Genomic DNA, 21,769 nt, shown 5'->3' with positions numbered 1-21,769 from the left:
ATAAGGAATATAGACTCATATCTATCCGTTCTCTCAATGGCTGTGTGAAATCTCCCCACATCTCGGACTGCCTCTGACCGCTTTACTTGTCAATGTGATAAAACCCGCCAGCATTTCGTATCCATAATATTCATCCATATTATTAAAGATTCAAACCATAAATTACTATTTAAACTTACTCGTTGGACATGATTGAACACCTTTCTTAGTCACAGTCAAAACACACGCAGCCTTTGTCGGCAAAGCTATTAAAAGGCTGACAAATAAAACCCAGTTACGAAAATTCTTTTCTGCCATTTCTGTCACTTTTCTTCAAATCTGGGCAATGAAATAACCATGCAAAAATGCAATATATGATCGAAGCTTTCTTAGCAAAATATCTTTCACAAGCATAACAAAGATAGAATGACAGTCATTTAATTAAGCAAAGCACGGGGCTAACAGATGGTGCTATTGCCAGTCTTAACCTTCAAAATCATTTCATAATTCGGAAAAAACGGGACAATGCATGGTCATCACTCGTCATATAAGTTATTCACATGTCGATTTGTTGGTATATTACAGGTCTCATGGAGCCAAACTTATTCCTTGTTCAAATATCCGCAAAAACAGCCTTGCAGTGCCACATCAATCAGATCCCATCGCCCAATATTATTCAATTTCATTTCTTTTTACGTTTTTTAGCAGATCCTTTCAGTTTACTTAGCTGTTGTCGTTTGATACATCTTGGACAATACCAATCCACATCATCAGGAGGTTCTTTTTTGATGTTAACACAAGGCCAATGATACCAATCGTCACATGTATCACATCCAATCATTGGGCTACCATCATCAGGCTTATTACATCCTGGGCAAATCCATACCTGCAACAGAATAAGATAGTTGATACACACTGTAGTTTTGTTTCTTTGGCATCGAATAAGGCCAAGATTATTATGACAGAGAATACTGAGAGAGAGTTTATTTGTTTTGTCCCCTAGAAAACATATACACAACAAAACATAATTAATCAAATGCAAAATAGTTCTCGGTTCAGACTAGGTGGCAACGATACAACCATGCGGTCATCGGAGACAGTTACCACCCAATATTATTATCAATAAACATGAATAAAAAAGCGCTTCAGATATGGTTTAACATATTTCAGGTGTGTCAAAAAACAACATTAAATTTCCATGGAGTGAAAAAACAAAAAAATAGTTACATATACGCAATGGGCAATCACATACAAGCTAAATAAAATGCCAGACAAATTACACACTTGATCAGGTGTGGTATTGGCTGAATTTGACATGGATATGTATTTTTGAGTAAATGGAGCATCAATTGCGTGGAATCGGTTAAAAATCTCAGCTTATTATACACTCATAAGCTAGGGCATTCGATAAATGACAAGAAAATATTCTATATAATAGGAAGGTTATATATTTTTTTTTAAATTAAAGAAATGCGAATTTTTTGAAACCACTCAACTGCCGTATGAATAGAATTTTATGATTAAAGTGATTTTTTCTATGCGACTTTTCCACACTTATCACTCTGAACAAAACCAGTACAAGATTTATAAGGAAAATAATATACTAATATCAGGAAAGATTATCATGCTAAATCCTACACAGCAGTCTAAAATGATTCTATATTTGGAAGTAAAATCGTATTAACAGTTCCACTTGCAAGTTGCATCAAATGCTAAACAGCGGGAAAAGTACAGAAAAAATGCAAACCTTATTCCCATCTTCGTCTTCATATACACCGAGTGGAGCCGGAGCTGGGCCAGCACTTATCGTTTGAGTGATAACTTTTCTTTCAACAGCAGCTGCAAAACTCTCTGAAACAGTTTTTACACTTTCTACAGACACCTTTCGTTCTTTGGCAGGTATTGGGCTGTCGCCAATAGAAGAATGTGACCGTTTTTTGGTACTAGATTTGACACTAGAATTGCCACCTTGCTTAATAACAAATTTTTTCTCACTTGCTCCCATTTTTAATGTTAGTTTTGGTACCATTGGGGAAGGAGCATCAGAATCAAAAGAATCACGTCTTAACGATATAGCGACGTCTTTCTCAGGATCTTTAAATTTTTCTCTATGATGACTTCTTTCTTTGCTTTCCCTTCTTATTTCTTTATCATGTGACCATCCAATATCAATATCTTTGTCCTTATCTCTATCTTTCTTCTTCTTTTTCTCTTTCTTAGATTTCTTCTTTTCCTTTTCTTTGATTGTTGCTGTAACATTCATGACGGGAACTGCAGCAGAAAGTTTTGGCAATGGTAAATTTCGACTAATCACCGGAGATGGTGGTGAAGGTGACCTTGCGTGTTCTTTCACTTTGGGTTTGACTACTTTTGCATCTCCGCTCTTTGACTTCTTCAGAATTATTTTTTCCACTGACATATCGTGTTCACCAGAAGATTGTTTAACTTCCGATAATTTCGGTGTCGAATGCTTTTTATGTTCTTTTGTCTTATGATGCTTGCCTTCTTTAAATTTATGTTTCTCTTCTTTAAATGGTTTTGGTGTTTGTTTCATGTCAGCTTTAAACAAATCTTGATCGACGTCAAAAAGTTTAGGTTCAGGGTGTTTCAAATGTTTTAGTTTAACTTTCATTTTAACTGATTTTTCAGATATTGTTTCTGTGGTAACGAAAGATGCTGGTTTATGAATGTGTTTATCCTTTTTCGATTTTGAATGCGATTTGTGTGAGGATTTGCTGCTTCCATCATCTGTTCGTTTCATTTTCTTTTTGTGCTTCTCTTTTTTACTATGTTTTTCATGTTTGGATTTTGACTTCTCACTGACAGGTGAAATTTTTGGCGGTAATGGTATTGATTCACCTGAATCAGAATCAACGATAACATCTTCATCTTCATCATCTATGTCAAGAGATTGTGGAGTTTCTGCGGATGACGGAGTAGGAATGGGAGATGATCCTGGAGTAGGAGGATGTGCATCTCTTAGTCCTCTTTCTTCCAGTTGCAACATTTGTTCCACTTTATGAGAAACATCCGCATCAGAATCTGATGAACTAGAATCCTCTACAAGATGAGAGAATCTCATCAAATCTGCTTCCTCCGCATCTTTTTTAGCCTGCTCATCTTTCTTTACAGTTTCTTCTGAAGCTCTATTGATAACAGCATCAATTGCATCATCCATAGATTTATAAGATGCAAAGTTGGAGCGATCTTTATCTTCGAGACTTTTGCCAGGAAAAAGCTTCTCTTGTTTGATTACAGGAGAGGTTTCTCTTGAAGGAGGAAAATTTAAATTCTCAACAGGATGCTTGAGTAGTTTTTCAGCTCGTTCAATGCTAGATCGCACTGGAGACTTAGGAGGTGATTGCAGACCAGGCTCACGTTTTACTGATTTTGGAGTTTGAGGTTTGTAAGCAGGTACAGGAGGACCCTGGATAAGTCTTTCTGCCGCCTCAATCTTAGCTTTTATAGGCTCGTCCCCTAGGTCAGCTTTCTTGCTAGATGATGAATGTTTGAATGATTTATATGGTTTGTGATGAGATGATTTTCGGTCAATACCTTGTTTCGAAAAATGTTTGTGGCTTGAAGAACTGCTTGGAGTCGAAGTCAATCTTTGCTTTCCACTTTGAGGAGTCATGAGCTTTTTTGAGCTAGGTGTGCCCTTGTTACTAGGTGTAGAAGAATAATCTTTATCCTTACTTAGCCATGGTTTCTTTTCCACCGTGGAGCTTCCAAGTGATAAATCTGGTGTGTGTTGTTTAGATAAATGGACAGGAGATGCAGTTTCACCTTGCAACCAGTCAGCATCATACACATCAGCAGTTTTTTTCTTTCCAGACAGCCATTTTGGGTCTTCAGATTTTGTAGTTTTGGACGCCCAAGAATCCTTACGCACACTTGAGCTCGTGGATGGCACATGACGCTTTTCTGGAGTGGGTTTATCAGGGCTCAACCATGGCAAGTCTTGAAAAGGTTTAGTCGTTTTATGAGATGGTGTGTAATTATGTGGCTCATCGAAACTCTTTTTCCCTTTTACTACAGGTCGTTCATGTAATTCACTTGCCGTTTCAAAACTACTTCGTCTTGTTGGTGACATGCTACCACGCAGCTCATCCCATTCAGACATCATACTACTTGGTGCAGTACCTTCAATTGTTGGAATGTCTTCTGGTTTTGTCAAATGACGAGACTTCACTGGGTTATGTGATAGGGAATCATCGGACATGTATTCTTCATTCGATGCCTCACCTGCAGAATAATCATCTTCATCAGAGGAAGAGCCTTGTGCTTTGCCAGCAATGACAAATGTTGCTTTCTTACTTTTTTGGCTTTCAGGTAAATCATTTTCTTCAGTTTCAACAATTGGTTTTGGTGGTGCAACAATCATTGAAGGCATGTAAAGAGGAATATGTTCCGCTCTGTCAAAATCTTCAGGATTATTACCAGAAGGAAATTGTAAATTCGAATCCTTTGGTGCAGGGAACATTGGCACCTTATGTGGGAAAGCAACCGGCTCCATTTGTTGCATGTACTCGACTAAATCAGGGATAGCAACATGCATTCTTTTTAATGCAAATTCTACATCCAATAGGTTCGGTTTTGTCTGACAACATTGTTCACTAAAATCATGAACAGACTTTGATAAAACAAGTAAATATTGTTCCAACACATTGGTGAGAATGTCAAGAGAAGATGATTGAATTGAATCAAATCCAACAGCTTGACTAAGCTGAGCTATAACAACTCTCAGCACACTTCTGCTGTATTTCTCCGCCATGACAAAACCTTACTTAAATACGGACTTTATGAAATATACCTGGGTATAGAAATACAAGTAAAATATTTTAAATAGCAATAATCAATATTCAAATGTATACAATGAAAAATCATGATTTCAAAAATGAAAACAACACAAAAAAAAATTTTCAAAAATAATTCTCATACAGAAACATTTGAAAAAAATGACAAATAGGATGAAGTCAATCTTTTTGTTTCCAGAACGACAACAGTTATATTACACAAGGCACGAATTGCACAAATAAAATGGCTGGATTCAATGAATTTTATTTATTAACGAAAATGGCATAGTCATTATTGTATACAAAGTAAGATGATATGGAATGATCAATATGTCGATAATAATTCTGACACCACTCACAATAATAGTATTTGGGACAATTATCCTGATGACGGAAACATTACTGCAATAACATCAAAATTGATTGTGATGAATGCTGACAAAGAAACTTTTCATTGGAAGGTTTGTGAAAAATTTCAACCTGACCCATAATATAATATTAAAGACTTTGAAAAATAATAGCCAATTTTGATTTGAATCTTTGACACATTTTTACTTTAGATTGTTTCCAATCGATCACCTAACATTCCAGTACAATGCATACTTGATTGCATAATCGATTTTTTAAAGAGACACTGATAAAAAGTTTCCACAATTTTCTATATATTTCTGGAGGTTGCAAAAACTGATGAGCATTGAACTTATAACTAAATCCTATGCTCAAAGTTACAAAAAAACAGACAATGGAGGATATTTTAAAACGTTTCTCTTTGTCAATTTTTGAACAAATGGTATTTTCCATCAACTCAGGGAGATACAAACAAAAAGTTTAAAAATTCACTTCTGAAAGATTTCAACAATATTGCACAATATATTAAGAATGATCATTTTATAACAATATTAACTAGTTTACCATTAAGTATGCAAGATGGTATATTACGAAATGCAATATTCGTCCACATTCAAGGCAAATTTACCATTATATCACAACAACAAAAATCATGTTTATGGTAAAACAGACATAACTGGACATGAATAAAATTATTCCAATCAAGAAATATTTGGAGTATAAAAAGTAATATAGCCAGAGGATGAACACATTATAAATACCTATATTACTTCATATAATCAGGTTTTGCATATAAAATGAGCATTAGAATTTATCAATGATGATCAACTGGTGTTCAAGAAATGCAAAACTGCATGTTTAACAGTAAATGGCAATAAACAAGCATTTCCTATTAGTAAATAATGGCAATATTCATTGGTAAATTACAATTGACATTACAAAATTACTTGTTTTCAATGTCAATGTTCAACTTTTTTCTATTACCATTGTGTTAAGTATTGTTGGTCTTCATTAAGAGTGTCACTGCACGATAATCAGTATTATTTTTTTCAATTCCAATTTTACATTCTGTATATGCAGCATGCATTTCCATTATGGGGGAAAATAAACTACTGATTCTATTACTTATAACATTGTACACCTTTTTATAAGGTGTGTTTGCTCTGAAAAGTGATCTTGACAGGCATTTATTCATACCTATAGAGCTATTATGTTGAATAACAGCATAAGCTTTAAAACAGTAAGCTGAACATAATGTAAAGAAACATTACAAGCACATTATAGTTGCAAGAATACAACAAAATAATCACATCTCATGTCAATAGTATATGCACTCTAATATATGAAAATATCAGCTTTTCAAATCAAAACACAGTGATACCTCGGCCGTCGAACATAATTCGTTCAGGACTGGTGTTTGACTACCGTGACAGACTACATACACATCCTACTACGTTTTGGCCTTCGCATCCATATATTTGGGCATCTCTCTTGAATGGTCAAGACGCGGACGAGATGCGCGGATTGGGAGACGTCATCTGATCATCTCACTCGGCCACATGCTCAGGTGTTCGAGCACCGAATTTACGTTCGAGTACCTCAGCATTTTTGACTAGAATTTTTTAGCCTACTACCAAATTATTAAGAGTATCGAGTTGTTCGACTACCGAGGTATCACTGTACATTCATCTTATATATAAAAACAGTTAACATTGAGAATCAAAAGACAAACAGTCATAAACATTTGAATTCAAAAGCACTGCCAGAAATGTTGGCTCAATTAAAGAAAAAATCAGAGATAGGCAGAAAATCAGTTAAATCAAGCAATTGCCTATACATTTTAATGCTATTTACATAAAATGTTATGTAAAATAGGCTTGTTTTTTAAAAAATTTATAGTTCTGCCATCAAGCCAAAACTATAGCCAAAATTTTCTGGGTTCATGTGATAAATTGTTACACAGATTACTTTACCCCATATAATTAATGTCATATTTCAGCCTAGCAGATTATGTATACAAATCTGTTGCTCCACTGAAAACGCAGAAAATATTATGAAATAGCAACACTGATAAAATATATATATATTTTAACGTTATTTTTTGATAAAGGCCGTTTAAATGGAAGAACGCACTGGTTTGAACACAATTTTGGTTTGAACAAATCTGTTGGCAATACAATTCAGTGAAATTTCAATCTTTGTGAAAATGTTATGGAAATATGCATACAAGTATGTTAAGATAACATTGCATAGGACTTGTTATGGAAAGTCTAATAGAAAACTGCATGAATTTTAATATTTCATATTAAAGTGTATAAGAACGGGCATAATTCAATTTCAAAATTAGTTAACTTCATGATGGGTAGCAAAAACTATTGATCAAAATGATATCAACATTTTATGCAATAATATAAGGTGAGCGAGATTTTAAAAAAGTAAGAATCTGATTTCAAAATGATGAAAAACAACCAATTCAGGCTTTGGAAGAAAAAATAAAAGCTCTCAATTTGCATGAAAAAAGGCAACAGAATGAGTGTTGAATGAGCGAGTATAGACCTTAAACCATGTCACATCCATGAAATACAGTTATCATTTTTCTTTTTACTAAGAGGTAGTAGGCAATGTTCAATTTACAATCACATATCTGGAATTCAAGAAGGGAGAACAAAAATTTACTTCAAATGAACATACTTAATTTGTTATTTAATAAAGTTCAAATTGTTTGAGAGATTTCAATACTGTTACAGTATACCGTATATGCTCGTTTTACCGCCCGATCTTGATTAAGGGCCTGTTTGAATAGCCGCCCGTGTGAACAAAACATAAAAATAAATAAGGGCCCGTGCTTGAATACCCGCCAGATGTAAAAGCTGACTTTTTCAGTGGTAGAGAACAATAGGAAATAAGAAGCGCTTTTGTCACAACGCTGTTGAATTTTGAGCGCCGGTAGATAACACTCACGCCTCAGGCGTCCAAGTCAAAACAGATAGCATTGATTATGTAACACCATGGTTTTCAAACTGGGCGTCCCGATGCCCAAGAGCATCGTTTCAATATTGATGGGGCGTCGCAAATCTTTTCTTCTTTTGCGGATTTGTACCTGCGGTGCGTAGAAAATGTCAAAATTTTCGTTATTCTCGTTTAAACCATACTTGAGAACTGGAAATAACAATATATTATTTATTGTAACGATCGAAAATAACAAGCGTCCGTGCTTGAATAAGGGATGGTTTGCATTAAGGCCCGGTTAGTGAGTTGGTTGAAAAAAATATGGGCCCGGGCTACAAAACGAGCAAATACGGTAATCATAATTTGTCTTACCAATGTCTGATAACTCAAATTTCGCGAAAAAAAAATGGCATAAACCATGATCAAATGGTTAAATTTAGCATATTTCACATTAGTTAAATTTAAATCTAGTGGATATTTTGAAGACATCAAACCGATAAGAATTCTCTTCAACCTGCTTCATGTTTTGTTTTCCCGATACGAAGTCTGTGGCCAGAATGCCCCATACTCACTCCACAGTTCATAGTTTGACAAAAAATCATGAAGCAAATTGTTTAATTCAAACTATGCTGTTATTTTTTCCACCCAATGTGTCATAGAAGCCTTCAGATCCTGCATTGTTTCACTAGCATTGTCCAAGCTCAAGATTGCCATAAATGCCAGGTTATGAGTTTGAAAGGATAGAAGGTGGTGCATATGAGAATCCAACAAAGGCATCATCAACTTCTTGAACACTTGCATTTACCTATAATTTAATGTAAACATTGCATGTTATTTTAATATAATATGGAGAAAGGATATACATACAGATATTGGAATAAATCAATCACATTGTTGTGTGAGACACAGCCACAGGCCAGAAAATGTACTAACAATCAGTTACAAGATAGACTTAATTAACAGCAAATATTGATATATCAGTCTTTTGTAGCCACAAAGTGGCAAGCTGATCCATTGAATGAAAAAAATTGCATCAATACACACAAACTTACAGTATGGTCGTCATTTTCCCCAAGAGATTCTGGAACAGGTTCTTGAACAAATTCTGGATCAACATGCTTTAAGTCTTCAGGCCCAGCCTTGTATGAAAAATATATCATAAAATTTAAACTGAGAATATCTTAAAACCGCAAAACAAATCTATCAGATAAAACAAAGTACAAAAGATGTTCCAGCTCGCCAATATAATTGAAGACAAAATTTGTTCATGAAAATTCATATTGGTAAATTCCTTATTCTACTAGCTCAGTGGTTCCCATACTTTTTAAAAATAATTCCATGACAGAACCTTTGCAATTTTTTTCAATTATTCCTGGCCTTGAGCACTAGAACAAAACATTAAAAGATCACAACAAAAAATCAATGCTCCGTTAATGAACATTAAAATGAACAAAAGTCTATGACGATGTTCAATGCACTTTAAAGCGAACTGGCATAACTTCATAAACTGCCTAGTGCCTACTGTAACTCCCTCCTATACCAACAAACATACAAAAAGGCAGCGTCAGCTACATCTCTGCAGTTATTTGACTTGTATTGGCTTGGCAGCAATTAAACTAACTCTGTGATATCACAGGTCCACAGCTCTGTGACATCCCAATAGAGCAGCATGGTCGAAACAATAAGTGAAGAACCAGTGTCTCCAGCAGTGATTGCGAAGCAGCAAAAGGCGACAATTATGTATTGCAAATTTAGGCACTTAATTTTTGTATTATCAAGCTATGAGCCCTATAACAGATTTTTTTCGTGGCCCCTCCAAAAGTGCTCCACGGACCCCACTTTGGCAACCACGGATCTAGCTGTTTGTGCTATATTATTGACTCTTTAAGTGCTCCTAAGCTTCCTACATCATGCATAGCAACAAAGTTGTATGTAGCCCTGAGCAAATCACTGATGGCTCGCAACTGTTAAATAAGTTATTTTCCCACTTTTAGATGGAAGTGTTGGTTAACAAAATATGCAACTCACAACATTAGGATTATAAGGTGTCTGTAATTTCCTGGCTTCAAGATCTTCCCAGTTTATAAGAGAAAAGAAGGTATGTTCTTTTATATCAACCTGAAAATCATAGACTTATGTCAGTGCTATAAACAAACTTTTACAAAATATACTTAGCAATATTTAATACATAGTATTTGTAACAAGTTGAGTGTCAATTGAATGCTCAACCTTCTTGAATTATGGATATCTCAAATGTGGACAAAATTATACCCACAGTCTATTGCCTATACGTGATGTTTGAAAGAGGGTAGATTCAATTTCTGTTAAATTGAAAGCAAAATAAGCTGGAAGAAAAATAAACACTAAATACTTGACTATTAGCAAGAATCAATAACTAGATAGACCGCCGACTTATCGATCGTTCGCAGCGACGAAAGTTTGGCGATCCCCCAAAACAGAAACTGCGGTTTCGATTCCTTCTCTTGGACTCAATAGCGACACCGTGTGTCCCATCACTAATTAATTAATAATTGCTCACCACATCTCGATCTCCAGATCCCAATCGAAATTCTGGATTCTTTTGAAGAAGCTAAAAAAGCAAAAAAACAAAAAATTTATTGGAATGGTGCCTTGAAATAAATTGGTATTGTATTCATATGGAACAAGTACACAATCAATCTTAAAATTCTGAAAAATATTGTTCCTTAGTGAAGGCTTTGATTTTCTATTTTTATAGTTGTTTGTGTAGGACTTACAGTCGCCCACTAAAAATTGAACAGTGAGTAATGCTTGATGTGAGAACACCTACATAAAAGATTATTGATATGATATGAGAGACTCCTTGAGGTCCTTGATTCAATATTTGATTTGTTATGTTAATTCAAAACGATATTGCAAAATTTATGAAAATTGGGAAGACAAAACTCTTACAGCGATCAAATAAGAGCTCACATTCAATCTAGGGAGCGCCAGAAGTGTGTGTACCAATATGGAGGTAATTAATTTTGTTTGCTTACTTTACATCAAGTTGTGTAAAGGGACTGTATACTCACTTGACTAACACAGACGTAATAAAATTAAAATAGGGAAAATTGGAATAAAATTATAGCCTAACCCTAACACACTACGGCTGAGCATTGAACAAAATGAAAAGCACGAAAAACAAATTATTTAATGACATTCCAACGAACAAAAGCAGAGACAATACTTCAATCTTGAGTGTCTATACTTTTCAGTCGTGACACTTAATAACGAGTTCATCTCATAAAAAAACTGATTTTATACATATAATAAAAGCAAGCTAACCTGTTCAAGTATCATTCTTGCTGAGGCAGATACATTAGTTCTCAATTTCAGTGGTTTGTATAAAATATTTTGATACATTTCATGTGTGTCTCGACTGTAAAACGGGGGCTAAAAAATAAATAAGTAAAATTTAAAAAAAGAAAGAAGTGCATATTATACAAAATTTAGTCATTAACGAAAAATAGTGTCATAACAAATTTCAGATGCATAATTTTTCTTTAAGAATGGAATAGTTTACTCGATATGATAACGCTTTTAAATTTTTGCCTATGCCATTGATGTTACTTTCTATTACAACATTGAATTGCAGCTATAGTGCATCAGTACATTCAACTTCTCGAAGCTTAAATTTCAGAGTAAAGCGTACAAGTAAAAAAAAAACAGTATTACAATACATACCAAGCCATATAACATTTCATATAATACTGCCCCTAAACACCACCAATCCACTGATCTTGTGTACGGTTTCTTTTTCAAAACCTCAGGTGCAAGATATTCAGGTGTTCCACAAAATGTTGATGTTGTTTGATTGCTTTCAATTCCTTCTTTACAGAGACCAAAATCGGTGAGCACAATATGACCCTAGTAATAAAAGAGCATTAGAGGCCAAAAAGAAGAAAACTGAATATTCTAAAATTGGAAAAACTTTAGTAGCATAGTAATTTCTAACCAGTAACATCTGATAAAATATTTAAAGGCAAATACATAAAGGGCTATTCCAAGTGACACTACAGGACAATTCCAGAAATTTTGCATGTTGTTAAATTCAATATATTTTCACATTTTCAGCTACATGTTTTGTTTCATTGTCCAATCAGTTGCCTTATTGAATATGTAAAAAATTGCACAAAAGTTACACCCAACCTTACTTAGTAGATAAAAAAAATATAGCATGACACTACGGCCACGGGGCGGCAAATCCACCATGCATTAACAGAACATTGTGTTGTGATGTAAATTTTTGCGATGGTACAGTAGGAGCCCATAATATTTTCTGGTGCAGTAGCTGAACTACCCCTCTATGTGTTGCTCAAGTTACTTAATGTAAATCCATGCCAATAATGTGCATATTGTATGTGACACTACAGGACATTTTTCGACTTCGGAATAGCGGCCTCTATCATCTCTTAAAATTCTGGTAATAAATCGTTAAATGGGTGAAGAAATGTTCTACAGCACTGCAAACATTCAAACTTTATTAACTTAAATCCAGTGCGTCAATTCCATATGAAATAACTGTACCACACAATCAAACACTTTGTGTCAGGAATCATCACAAAATATGTCAATTATACCAAAATTTCTACATTTCAGGCCATTTTTTATAAACCATCAAAAACCTGGGTGAAATTTTAAATTGTTCGATGAAATGAATGCAGTCCAATAAAATTCCAATGTCTTTTGATATCAAAAATAAAAAAAAATTACTTTCACTACACTTTTTAAAAAATTGATGGAATTCAACTTTTGCTTGGAATGGCCCAAAGGCATATAAATTTCTACTTATCTATCTCAAACAAACTACTAACTATGCATACACTTAAAATGTACAAAATTTTTTTTTATTTCAATCTTTGCTATATTTCATGATATCTAACATATAAAAGAACTATATAAAATAGGCAATTGTAAAGTAATATGAAAATGTGGTATCACATATTATGATCGCATTCCAAAGAATATAATTTTAGAGCAAGTTTCAGATTCAGTCATTCTGGTTTTATTGATATCGATGATAAAAACAATATTTACCTTTGAATCAAGAAGTATATTCTCTGGTTTTAAATCTCGATATATTATTTTTAATGAATGCATATAACCAACTGCACTTGCGATTTCCGCTGCATAAAACCTTGCCCTGGAGAAAGTTAGAGATTTGGTTGTTAACTTATGATGAAATACCTACACAAGTATGGCAGATGAAAGAAATCAATCCGAACTGTCTTATTCAAAATCCTAATTTTGAATTCTTGGGAGTGAGAAGTGGGAATGTAAACTTTCGAAATTGAAAGTCCAAATTAAAAATTTATGCCCTCAGCTCAAAAACCATGAAGCATTTTTAATAGACGGGTTACAGATGTCTAGCAAAACCAAAGGTATTTGCTCGGAGTCCAGAAATAGAGTTGGAATTTAAATTACCTTGGGTTGAGAGCCGATGCCAAAGCCTGAGTAATTTTATTATAAATCATTACAGTACCGATACTTTTCTATGACTTAGATTTATTACTTTTTTAACAAATTCTTACCTCGATTCAGCAAATGTTCTTTCTCTTTGTAAATGAAAAAATAATTCTCCGCCATTGACATAATCAAGTACAAAATATAATTTATCTAATGTCTGGAAACTGTAGTGCAAACCAACAAGGAATGGATGTTTTAGATTTTGAAGAAGAACATTTCTCTCCGCCATGATGTGTTTTTGCTGAAAGTAAAAAGAACAAAATGAAAAGAACTAAAACACAAAATGGAACTCGGGCATATCTCAATCAGTTGCTTGCCCTACTGTCTGTTTGCATTTATTAATCATAATCACTGTTCATATGTTATCATTGTCAATACATATAACGCCGTGTGGCTCAACGTGCTGAGCGTTAGAAATACGCTCGCCACCGCACCTCTAATTACTCTGCGTGGGTTCGCAGGTTCAAATCCCATGCAGGGATGGTTATGTGCGACAGGATTGCTAGACTCCTCGTCGCCGTAGGGTGGTTCACGTAACCGTTGGTCGGTTACGGCTTCCTCCACCATCAAGTCCATGCTTCCAAAAACAAATAACTAATCCCATACCTGGCATGGAATGGTAACCGAACGAGGGGCCGTGGTTCGCCATATGGTTAAGCTGTCTTATCGGTTTCCTCTCCCCCAGAATAAATATGTGAATCCTATCCAGTTTTGTTTCAATATATATCACAAATACATTCAAGCAAAGTCGGTAATCAGCTTTGCTGCTAATCAAATACAGTGAATACAATCTGTCAGCACTTGGAAAACCAAGGTAATAGATATATGCTAAATAGATTGACTAAATCTATTTTGAAGAGCAAAACCTTTGAAAATGTGTTGCAATCGATAAATTCAATATACTTTTTATAAATTTTTTATCAATAGCTCACAGAAATATAAAATATTATATATAATGTTATTACACCATGGTCCAATCTAGGTTGATTGGCTTTTCGAATCAAATCAAAATCATCATCAAACAATTTTGATTACAAAATATTTTTTGATTTCATTTTGCTATTGGAAGACAAACATTTAATGGAATTTCACATTATGTTAATTGATTTATTGATACCTATTGATCAACTTGTATTTACACCTCTATTTTAAACTATTATCATTTTTAAACAATCATGTGTGAACTGTGCACACAACGGCATAATCATGACAAAACATGTATAAATATAAACTAAAATATTATCAGTGACATAAAATAACTTTTATCGAAGAATAAATATCAATTTGCATATAAGAGTACCGGTAAGTGTTTTGCCACTTATGCAATTTATGCATGCTTCCAGTCCAAAAGGGTTATAGAATCATATACTGGAATGTACATCATATCACACACTGAACAATGAGTAATAATAAGCGTACTACATTTTAGCAAAAACAGACCAGTAAAATTGGAATTCAGTTGTTCAATGCTTATTCCAGAATGTAGTATTATATTTCTATAGCCTTCACTATGTTTATCATAAACACAGTACAAATCTATAGGTAACTATGTTATCATGAAACTTCCAAACATATTCCATGAATTTAATAAAAAATAAAATTATTATTCATAAATCCACAAATTGAAAAAGTGCAGAAAATTTTCAATTCTCATATTTTTTTTATTTCTTATAATAAGGTATTCAATACTCAATGATTGCATACGTATTCATTTAAAAAAGCCTGGATCACAATTTCTTGTTTATTTTTAGATCCCATGACACAGCGGTATGAGGAAGTGAGTCAGACTCATACTATACCAGTTGATAATTCAACTTGCATTGATAGAATAGTGAAATGTTGTCTACTAAAGACAACAATAGTTACAGGTAATTTTACAATGAAACTATATCCTGTATTTCATTGTAAATGAAATTATAAAAGTCTGTGATAAGGTATCATCAATGAATTCAAATTTTTACAAATCGTAACATTTAAAATATAAAAATGCATAATATCTCAATATCGGTAATTATGAGGTTGGAAACAATTGAATTTTGATATTGACGCAAAATTTTCAATTTCACAATTTTTAGCATTACTTATTATTCCGGTTGACGCTCTGCATAAATATCTATATGTACATCAACAACTCTATTTCATATGGATCTTGATCAAAACCCATTCAAATAGGAAATATTCAATGTTTGCTTCATATTAATGACTACCAAAATGAATATTCAGTAGAGAAGTGATTTCAAATGAATTTCAATTTTATGAACTAACATAAACTAATAGAGTAATTTTTTGATGGTTAATATTACCTCGTTTCGCTTCATTATTGCTTTCTTCTGTAAAACTTTCACAGCATAAAAGTATTCATCTTTTCTGTGTTTTGCAAGCAATACCTGAAAATAATCATTTCAATCTTCTAAATAAGCTATATAATACATATAATATACATTGTTCAGTCAGACTGTAAAACAAACCAATTGACATATAAAAATGCACACAGGATTTGAATAATAAAAACAATACCATACTTTTCCAAAGCTTCCTTTTCCTATGACTTTGAGGAAATCGAAGTCACTTGGTTTGGCACTGAAAAGGAAATACAAGAAAGTTAGGACTCACTGCATTGCTATATAGGTTATAGCTCTAAACAATATTAAAATATACATATACCCACTATATCAATAATATATTATGATATATTATGATATACTTTAGATTATAGATACGCGAATCAATTTTTCCACTCCAGTAGATCATTTAATAATTATTATATTTTCTAACTATTCATTTATGCATCAGTCAAAATGACTCACAATGTAACATATAAATACTAAATACCGTTACATGACGTCATTAATTGTGATCAACTCATTCCATATGGAATATATGAACAACAATTCATGGAAATAGAGGTGTGTGACATTAACATAATCAACAGAAAAATGGAGGAAATGAAACTACAAATAGGTTCTATGGTATTTTGTAATGTCAATGACAACACGTTGAACCAAAAACTACGCTGGCTAAGGTTTAATATAGGTTGATTCAAAAATGAAAATTCTCGAATCAAACCAAATTTTCCAGTCTGGTGAGCGTCTTCAAGGAAGTGAGGTAGCATAATACAAAATTTTGTTTGGGTAACAGAGATTTGAAATACTCCAACCAATCTCGCACATTATAAGTGAACACATAATGACTTTCAAGTTGAGTAATTTTCAGAGTTTCTGAAGGAAGATTTAGGACACATATTTCTAGAATATAAACCCTTTATCCATAGCTGTTATATTACTACCAGTCTACCACTAAACCAGATTGAATATTTCAAAATTCAGTCGAAAAATAATTTGATTTGGTCTCAAATATCTGAATCAATTGAATCAGTACTTCTTACCACTGAATATTAAAAATTATGTATATAAACAATTCATTACTCACTGTGGATCATTAGAAGGTCCGAGCTCAACATTTGTTTCCTCTGCTGAACCAGACTAAATAGAAAAGATATGCTGAAAATTCAAAATCGAGTCATCATAGAGCAATATCAATATTATAAATTGTTTGATATTCTACAATTCAGACTGATGATAAATTTTGTTCTTAGATAATCTGAATGAATTTTTTTGTAAAAAAATCATGAAATGTTAAACTTCTATCTAAAAAATTCAACATAAATAATTTTGCTCATAAAAAAAAAATCGGAATTCAAAAAATGGAAAATTTAGGGAAAACAAAATTTTTGATTATCTGAATTTTTTTCAAGGTATCTTAATCTAATAATATTAATTTAAAATTCTGTTTGGGTTAAAATCTTTGCTGATAAAATCTATGCTGATTATGTTTTTTGGAGTAATATAGTGTTAGAATATATGGATTGGCTTTTTCAATTAACATAAAAAAGTATTTGTTTTTTAATTGTGTGTTAGCAAATTTTTTGTGGCAACTCTGTTCTATATGTTTTTAGAGCATAATATCTTGAAAAAATCAATCAGGACTGATAGCACTGATTCTTTTCGTTACCGCTGTGTGTAGCCAAAGTTAAGTGGATTATCAATAGAATTTTTTAGTTCTTTATATATATATGGCTATGGTGTACTTTCTTTTATGATAGTGGGTAAATCATTGTTAAAAGACTAATGAACAAATAGGGATTATTACCTATCTAAAAGGTATTATTAAACATAGAAAATATAAAACTGTTGTTTATATTTATACTAACTATCATCACAATATCAATGCTCTAAAATCAAATTAAGTTTCAATTATCTAAAACACAAAAAAAAATCAAGATGTTTCAGGACGATCACTATTCACTAGTCATTGGCAAAGTCGAGACTATGGTAAATTGTTTCAAGTCGAAAACTGACAACATAAACTTGTGTGATCAATGAACAATATGAATTAACTCACCAAACTGCTAGTAGGTGAGTCACTATCATCACTGTCATACATTCTACTACGTGGACTGTCGAGTGCAAGAAACGTTCGTACATCAGGACTGGAAAATGCAGAAATAAACATTACACACTCAGCCGTTTGCTCATAGCTTACAATAAAATGCTGAGAAAAAAATATTCTAAGATGGTTGCAAACATTTGCAGTTTAGAACATAGGCTCTCAAAGTGCTCCATACAGAGGCCCAGTGAGAGAAGCCTAGAAGCTCCGCGAGGTATTCGTTTACTTATATTGAAATACTGAATATTTTCTAAATACAAAGCAGCAAATACATCCGAGTCATTAAATAAAACAAATTTTAAGTTATTCAGGAACAAAAATCGGTGATGAACAATGTGTTTTCTTTGTTTTCATTTTTACAAATTTACTGTGGGGCCCTTTAAATAATAGTCAACCTCTTCACTGGCTCCATAACACCAAATGTTTGAGAACCCCTGGTTTAGAATATAGGAATATAAGAATCATATGCAGTATGCTACAATGAATCATGTCTCCAACTGAATTTTTGACAAGCCAATAATGAAGCCATATTAAGTTCTAAGTTTCAAACTCTAATAGCACTACCAAGTAACGAAGAAATGAATAAAAAAGGCCATCAAGCTCTAAGCATTTTTCAACTCTTTACTGAGTATGAAAAGTAACATATAATAGCCACTGCACACATTAGAATTAGATATTCCAAATTTACTAAGATCCAAAACCTACCTTATACTATTCAAAAATCAATTTTGACTGAACATTACTGAATTTGGAATCTGATACTTCGAATAATAATCAAAAAACTTACTGTTGCAAAACATCAAGGTGAGATACAAGCATTGTAATGAAATCATTCAGCCCATCTCTTCTCTGTCTTATGAATTCTGGATCAAAATTATTTCCAAATATTCGTTTTGGGGGAAGACGCCAATTCAGTTGCGGCGCTTGCCTTTTCACCTGGAAAAGAAATATTTACCCCCATAACATAACAATATATCGACGCATGAAATCCAAATTGGGCTAAGTCCATTTTTCTAGTTTTGAGAAAAACGCAAAAAACGTTTTTTTTTTGTTTCTTTTTTCAATTTCTCTAATACCTTACATCGAGGATGTCTAGTTTTTATGGTCCACCAGAGTTACAATGAAGGCCATATTTAGATGGTATAAAAAAATTTGTGCTCCGCCCCAATTTTTTTTTGGGGTTTTTTTTTTGGACTTAACCCTTTTTGGCTCTCAATTTTCTGGACCAAAAACAATTTTATTGGACTTAGGGCCCCTTTATTATGTTATTATAGAGATTGGTATGGACTTAGCGCTTTGTATTATATTTTTTGAGAGGAGCTATGTCCAAAAAACGGACTTAGCCCCAACTTACAATGCAGTTATCCAGAGCTAAGTCCACTATAGTAGACACAGCTCTGTTTAGTTCTCAAATGCCCTAAAAAAAGCAGGGTTATGTCCATAGCTGTCTTGAGATCTAGAGCACCTAGAGATAAGGCAAATAGACCAAAATGTAGAGCTAAGTCCAGGAAAATCAGCAATTGAAGAATGTCATTTTTTGGAAAAGTGGACTTAGCACTGTTTGGTTTTGAGGTGTCGATATATGTTAACAAGTTATATTAAGCTAATTCAAATGAAGTTAGTACAAAACCATTCATAATTAAAAACTTTTATTCCATATAAGTCTTAACATGAGACCCCTAATATTTCAGCACACATATTTAATTGGCAAATTAAATTAGGGTGCATAAACATATCGATCAGATTTCAGAATAATGTGTATATTATGGCATCCTCAAAAAATGAAGTTAGTATATGATTATTTTCAATAAAAATAGCTCTCTTACCGTCTGATACAATTTATCAAACTCTGCATATCTGCGGAATATAAACCACGAGTTTTTCCCGATGCTCACCATGACCTTATAAACCTGTATTATAGACACAATTTTAGTACAAAATACTGTACTGACTGTAAGACATGGGGTAACTAGCAAACCAATTTTTTACATAACAATAAATTTTCTAATGTGTCTATACTGTGTGGCAGAGGATGGAGAGTTGGAGCCTAGAGTCGTGACATTTTGGTGGAGCCGGAGCCAAGCTTACCATATTTGATAAAGCTGGAATCAGAACTGGGGCTACCAGAAATTTTAATGGTTCCAGCTTACAACCATCAATTATTTTCTCAACTTTTATAATTTTCTGATACTTGATACAAATATTACAACCTGTCCATTTCAGCTTATAAATTTTTATAAATTTCAATTTAAAAGTTCAATCGAATTTATATATTGAAAGTTTAATTTCAGAATTCGAAACCCCTCGAATAATAATTTTGAGTCTTGCTTCCGTAGAACTGTATTCATCTGAAAAAGGGGCTACTGTGATTTTGAACCAGCTCCCAGCCCTATGTGTGACTATACTCTGAGGCAAGTTTGTTCAGTTCACAGGAACAAAAAAAATTAAGATATCAAAGTTAATCGAGCTTTTTCCTCAAGATTAACAAGAAATTCTATTGAAAAAGCACGTTTTTAAATTAATTATATAAGTTCAAATAAGTTTTTATTTTACCAATACCACATTCAAATTTGCCCTAAAATCACAAACTTTACTTACAGTAAACCTTTTCTTCTTTTCCGAATATTCATCTTTTGACAAAGCTATTTCCGCCTGCATAAGTGCAGTACTAGAAGACGCCGAATTTGTCGGTGATTTATCCATAGTATCCATTGAAGAATGAAAATTACAATACAGCCTTACTCTAGATCCAGATTAATTCAATATACTGATAACTACTACTACAATAGTTGAAAAATTCAAACATCAAGAGGTGGTGAGATAATAATAAAATTTAATATTGTTAGATTAATCAGTTAATCACTTTTGAGCAACTGCTTAAGAATAACAATATCTAGGCCTATAATACTGAATTGATTTTATTTAATATTTTGCTGCTATCAGACCCATACACTGATACATGAGAATAACCAAACAATTTCAAAATACTGAAATACGGGAACTAGGTACCGGTACCGGTACCGTATGGCAGAAGAATTTTATCATACCAAGCACATGGGCGCATGTTCACTAAACAACGTAGCTAATAACTTAACCGACACTTTCAATTGTCTAGGGAATACGGACAATACATTCAATTGTCTAGGGAATACGGACAATATCTAATACATAAATAATGCTATTAACGATGAATTTCATGCGTCATGAACTAACGATGAGTAGATAAGAAGAATATAAAATGAATTTAACCACACGAGAAATTGACATTCTGAATTTTATTGATAGGTACCGGACCAACCAGCGATATGAAAATCCGGAGTCTGGCAGCCCTTGGGGTTTTGTCAAATGTACGAGACTGTATAGGATTCTTGCGGGAACATCGCGTACTCGCCCGCGGCATGAACTGCCCCAAATGTCGAAACGCCATGGTAGAAGAAATCAATAAGGCAAACAAGCTCGATGGGGCAAGGTTTAGATGTAGGAAAGCTAATTGCCGTAATACAACGACAATAAGAAAAAACTCGTTTTTCGAGAGAAGTAAAATCGACCTGGTTAACTTGGTGATATTATTATATTGTTGGGCCATGGATGTACCGCAGAGACAAATCGTATATGAAATAGATGTGAGTCCCCGTATTGTTGTAGATTGGTTGCATTTCATACGAGAAATATGCTCGACAGAACTCATTCAGAGTTTTAAAAAGATCGGTGGCAAAAAAATGACAGTCTGCATCGATGAAACGCTGATAGCCAAACGAAAGCCA

The 21,769-nt window shown here is 33.4% G+C and overlaps 2 protein-coding genes across 2 annotated transcripts; both read right to left on the bottom strand.

Annotated features, from left to right (window-relative positions):
• Positions 1-345: 345 nt before the first annotated feature.
• LOC120346397 (uncharacterized) lies at positions 346-4,756 on the bottom strand. Its single transcript, XM_039416124.2, has 2 exons — positions 1,727-4,756; positions 346-865 (listed from the first exon to the last, which is right to left on the bottom strand). The coding sequence occupies exons 1-2, from the start codon at positions 4,751-4,753 to the stop codon at positions 662-664; spliced, it is 3,231 nt and encodes a 1,076-aa protein (XP_039272058.2). The 5' UTR covers positions 4,754-4,756; the 3' UTR covers positions 346-661.
• A 36-nt stretch (positions 4,757-4,792) lies between these two features.
• Positions 4,793-20,802, bottom strand: LOC120346398 (serine/threonine-protein kinase Sgk3-like). Its single transcript, XM_039416125.2, has 15 exons — positions 20,604-20,802; positions 19,832-19,915; positions 18,793-18,941; positions 17,961-18,048; positions 16,989-17,041; positions 16,082-16,139; positions 15,863-15,946; positions 13,625-13,800; positions 13,131-13,236; positions 11,778-11,960; positions 11,379-11,486; positions 10,612-10,662; positions 10,101-10,190; positions 9,125-9,211; positions 4,793-8,877 (listed from the first exon to the last, which is right to left on the bottom strand). Exons 1-15 carry the CDS (start codon positions 20,715-20,717, stop codon positions 8,797-8,799), a joined length of 1,512 nt encoding a protein of 503 aa, XP_039272059.2. The 5' UTR covers positions 20,718-20,802; the 3' UTR covers positions 4,793-8,796.
• Between the last annotated feature and the right edge of the window lie 967 nt (positions 20,803-21,769).

Source organism: Styela clava, chromosome 8 (assembly GCF_964204865.1).
Source record: "Styela clava chromosome 8, kaStyClav1.hap1.2, whole genome shotgun sequence".
In the NCBI taxonomy this organism is placed as follows: domain Eukaryota; kingdom Metazoa; phylum Chordata; class Ascidiacea; order Stolidobranchia; family Styelidae; genus Styela; species Styela clava.
The sequence above is the reverse complement of the archived record's forward strand: the minus strand, read 5'-3'. Positions and strand labels throughout refer to the sequence as shown.

Excerpts from the sequence above, each read along its gene's own strand:
- LOC120346397 (XM_039416124.2), bottom strand. The coding sequence starts at position 4,753 with ATGGCGGAGAAATACAGCAGAAGTGTGCTGAGAGTTGTTATAGCTCAG. Across the intron at positions 866-1,726 it reads AAGACGAAGATGGGAATAAG|GTATGGATTTGCCCAGGATG; the intron begins GTTTGCATTTTT and ends ATTCTGTTGCAG.
- LOC120346398 (XM_039416125.2), bottom strand. The coding sequence starts at position 20,717 with ATGGATACTATGGATAAATCACCGACAAATTCGGCGTCTTCTAGTACT. Across the intron at positions 18,942-19,831 it reads TTGATAAATTGTATCAGACG|GTGAAAAGGCAAGCGCCGCA; the intron begins GTAAGAGAGCTA and ends TTTCTTTTCCAG. Across the intron at positions 10,191-10,611 it reads GATCTGGAGATCGAGATGTG|GTTGATATAAAAGAACATAC; the intron begins GTGAGCAATTAT and ends TATGATTTTCAG.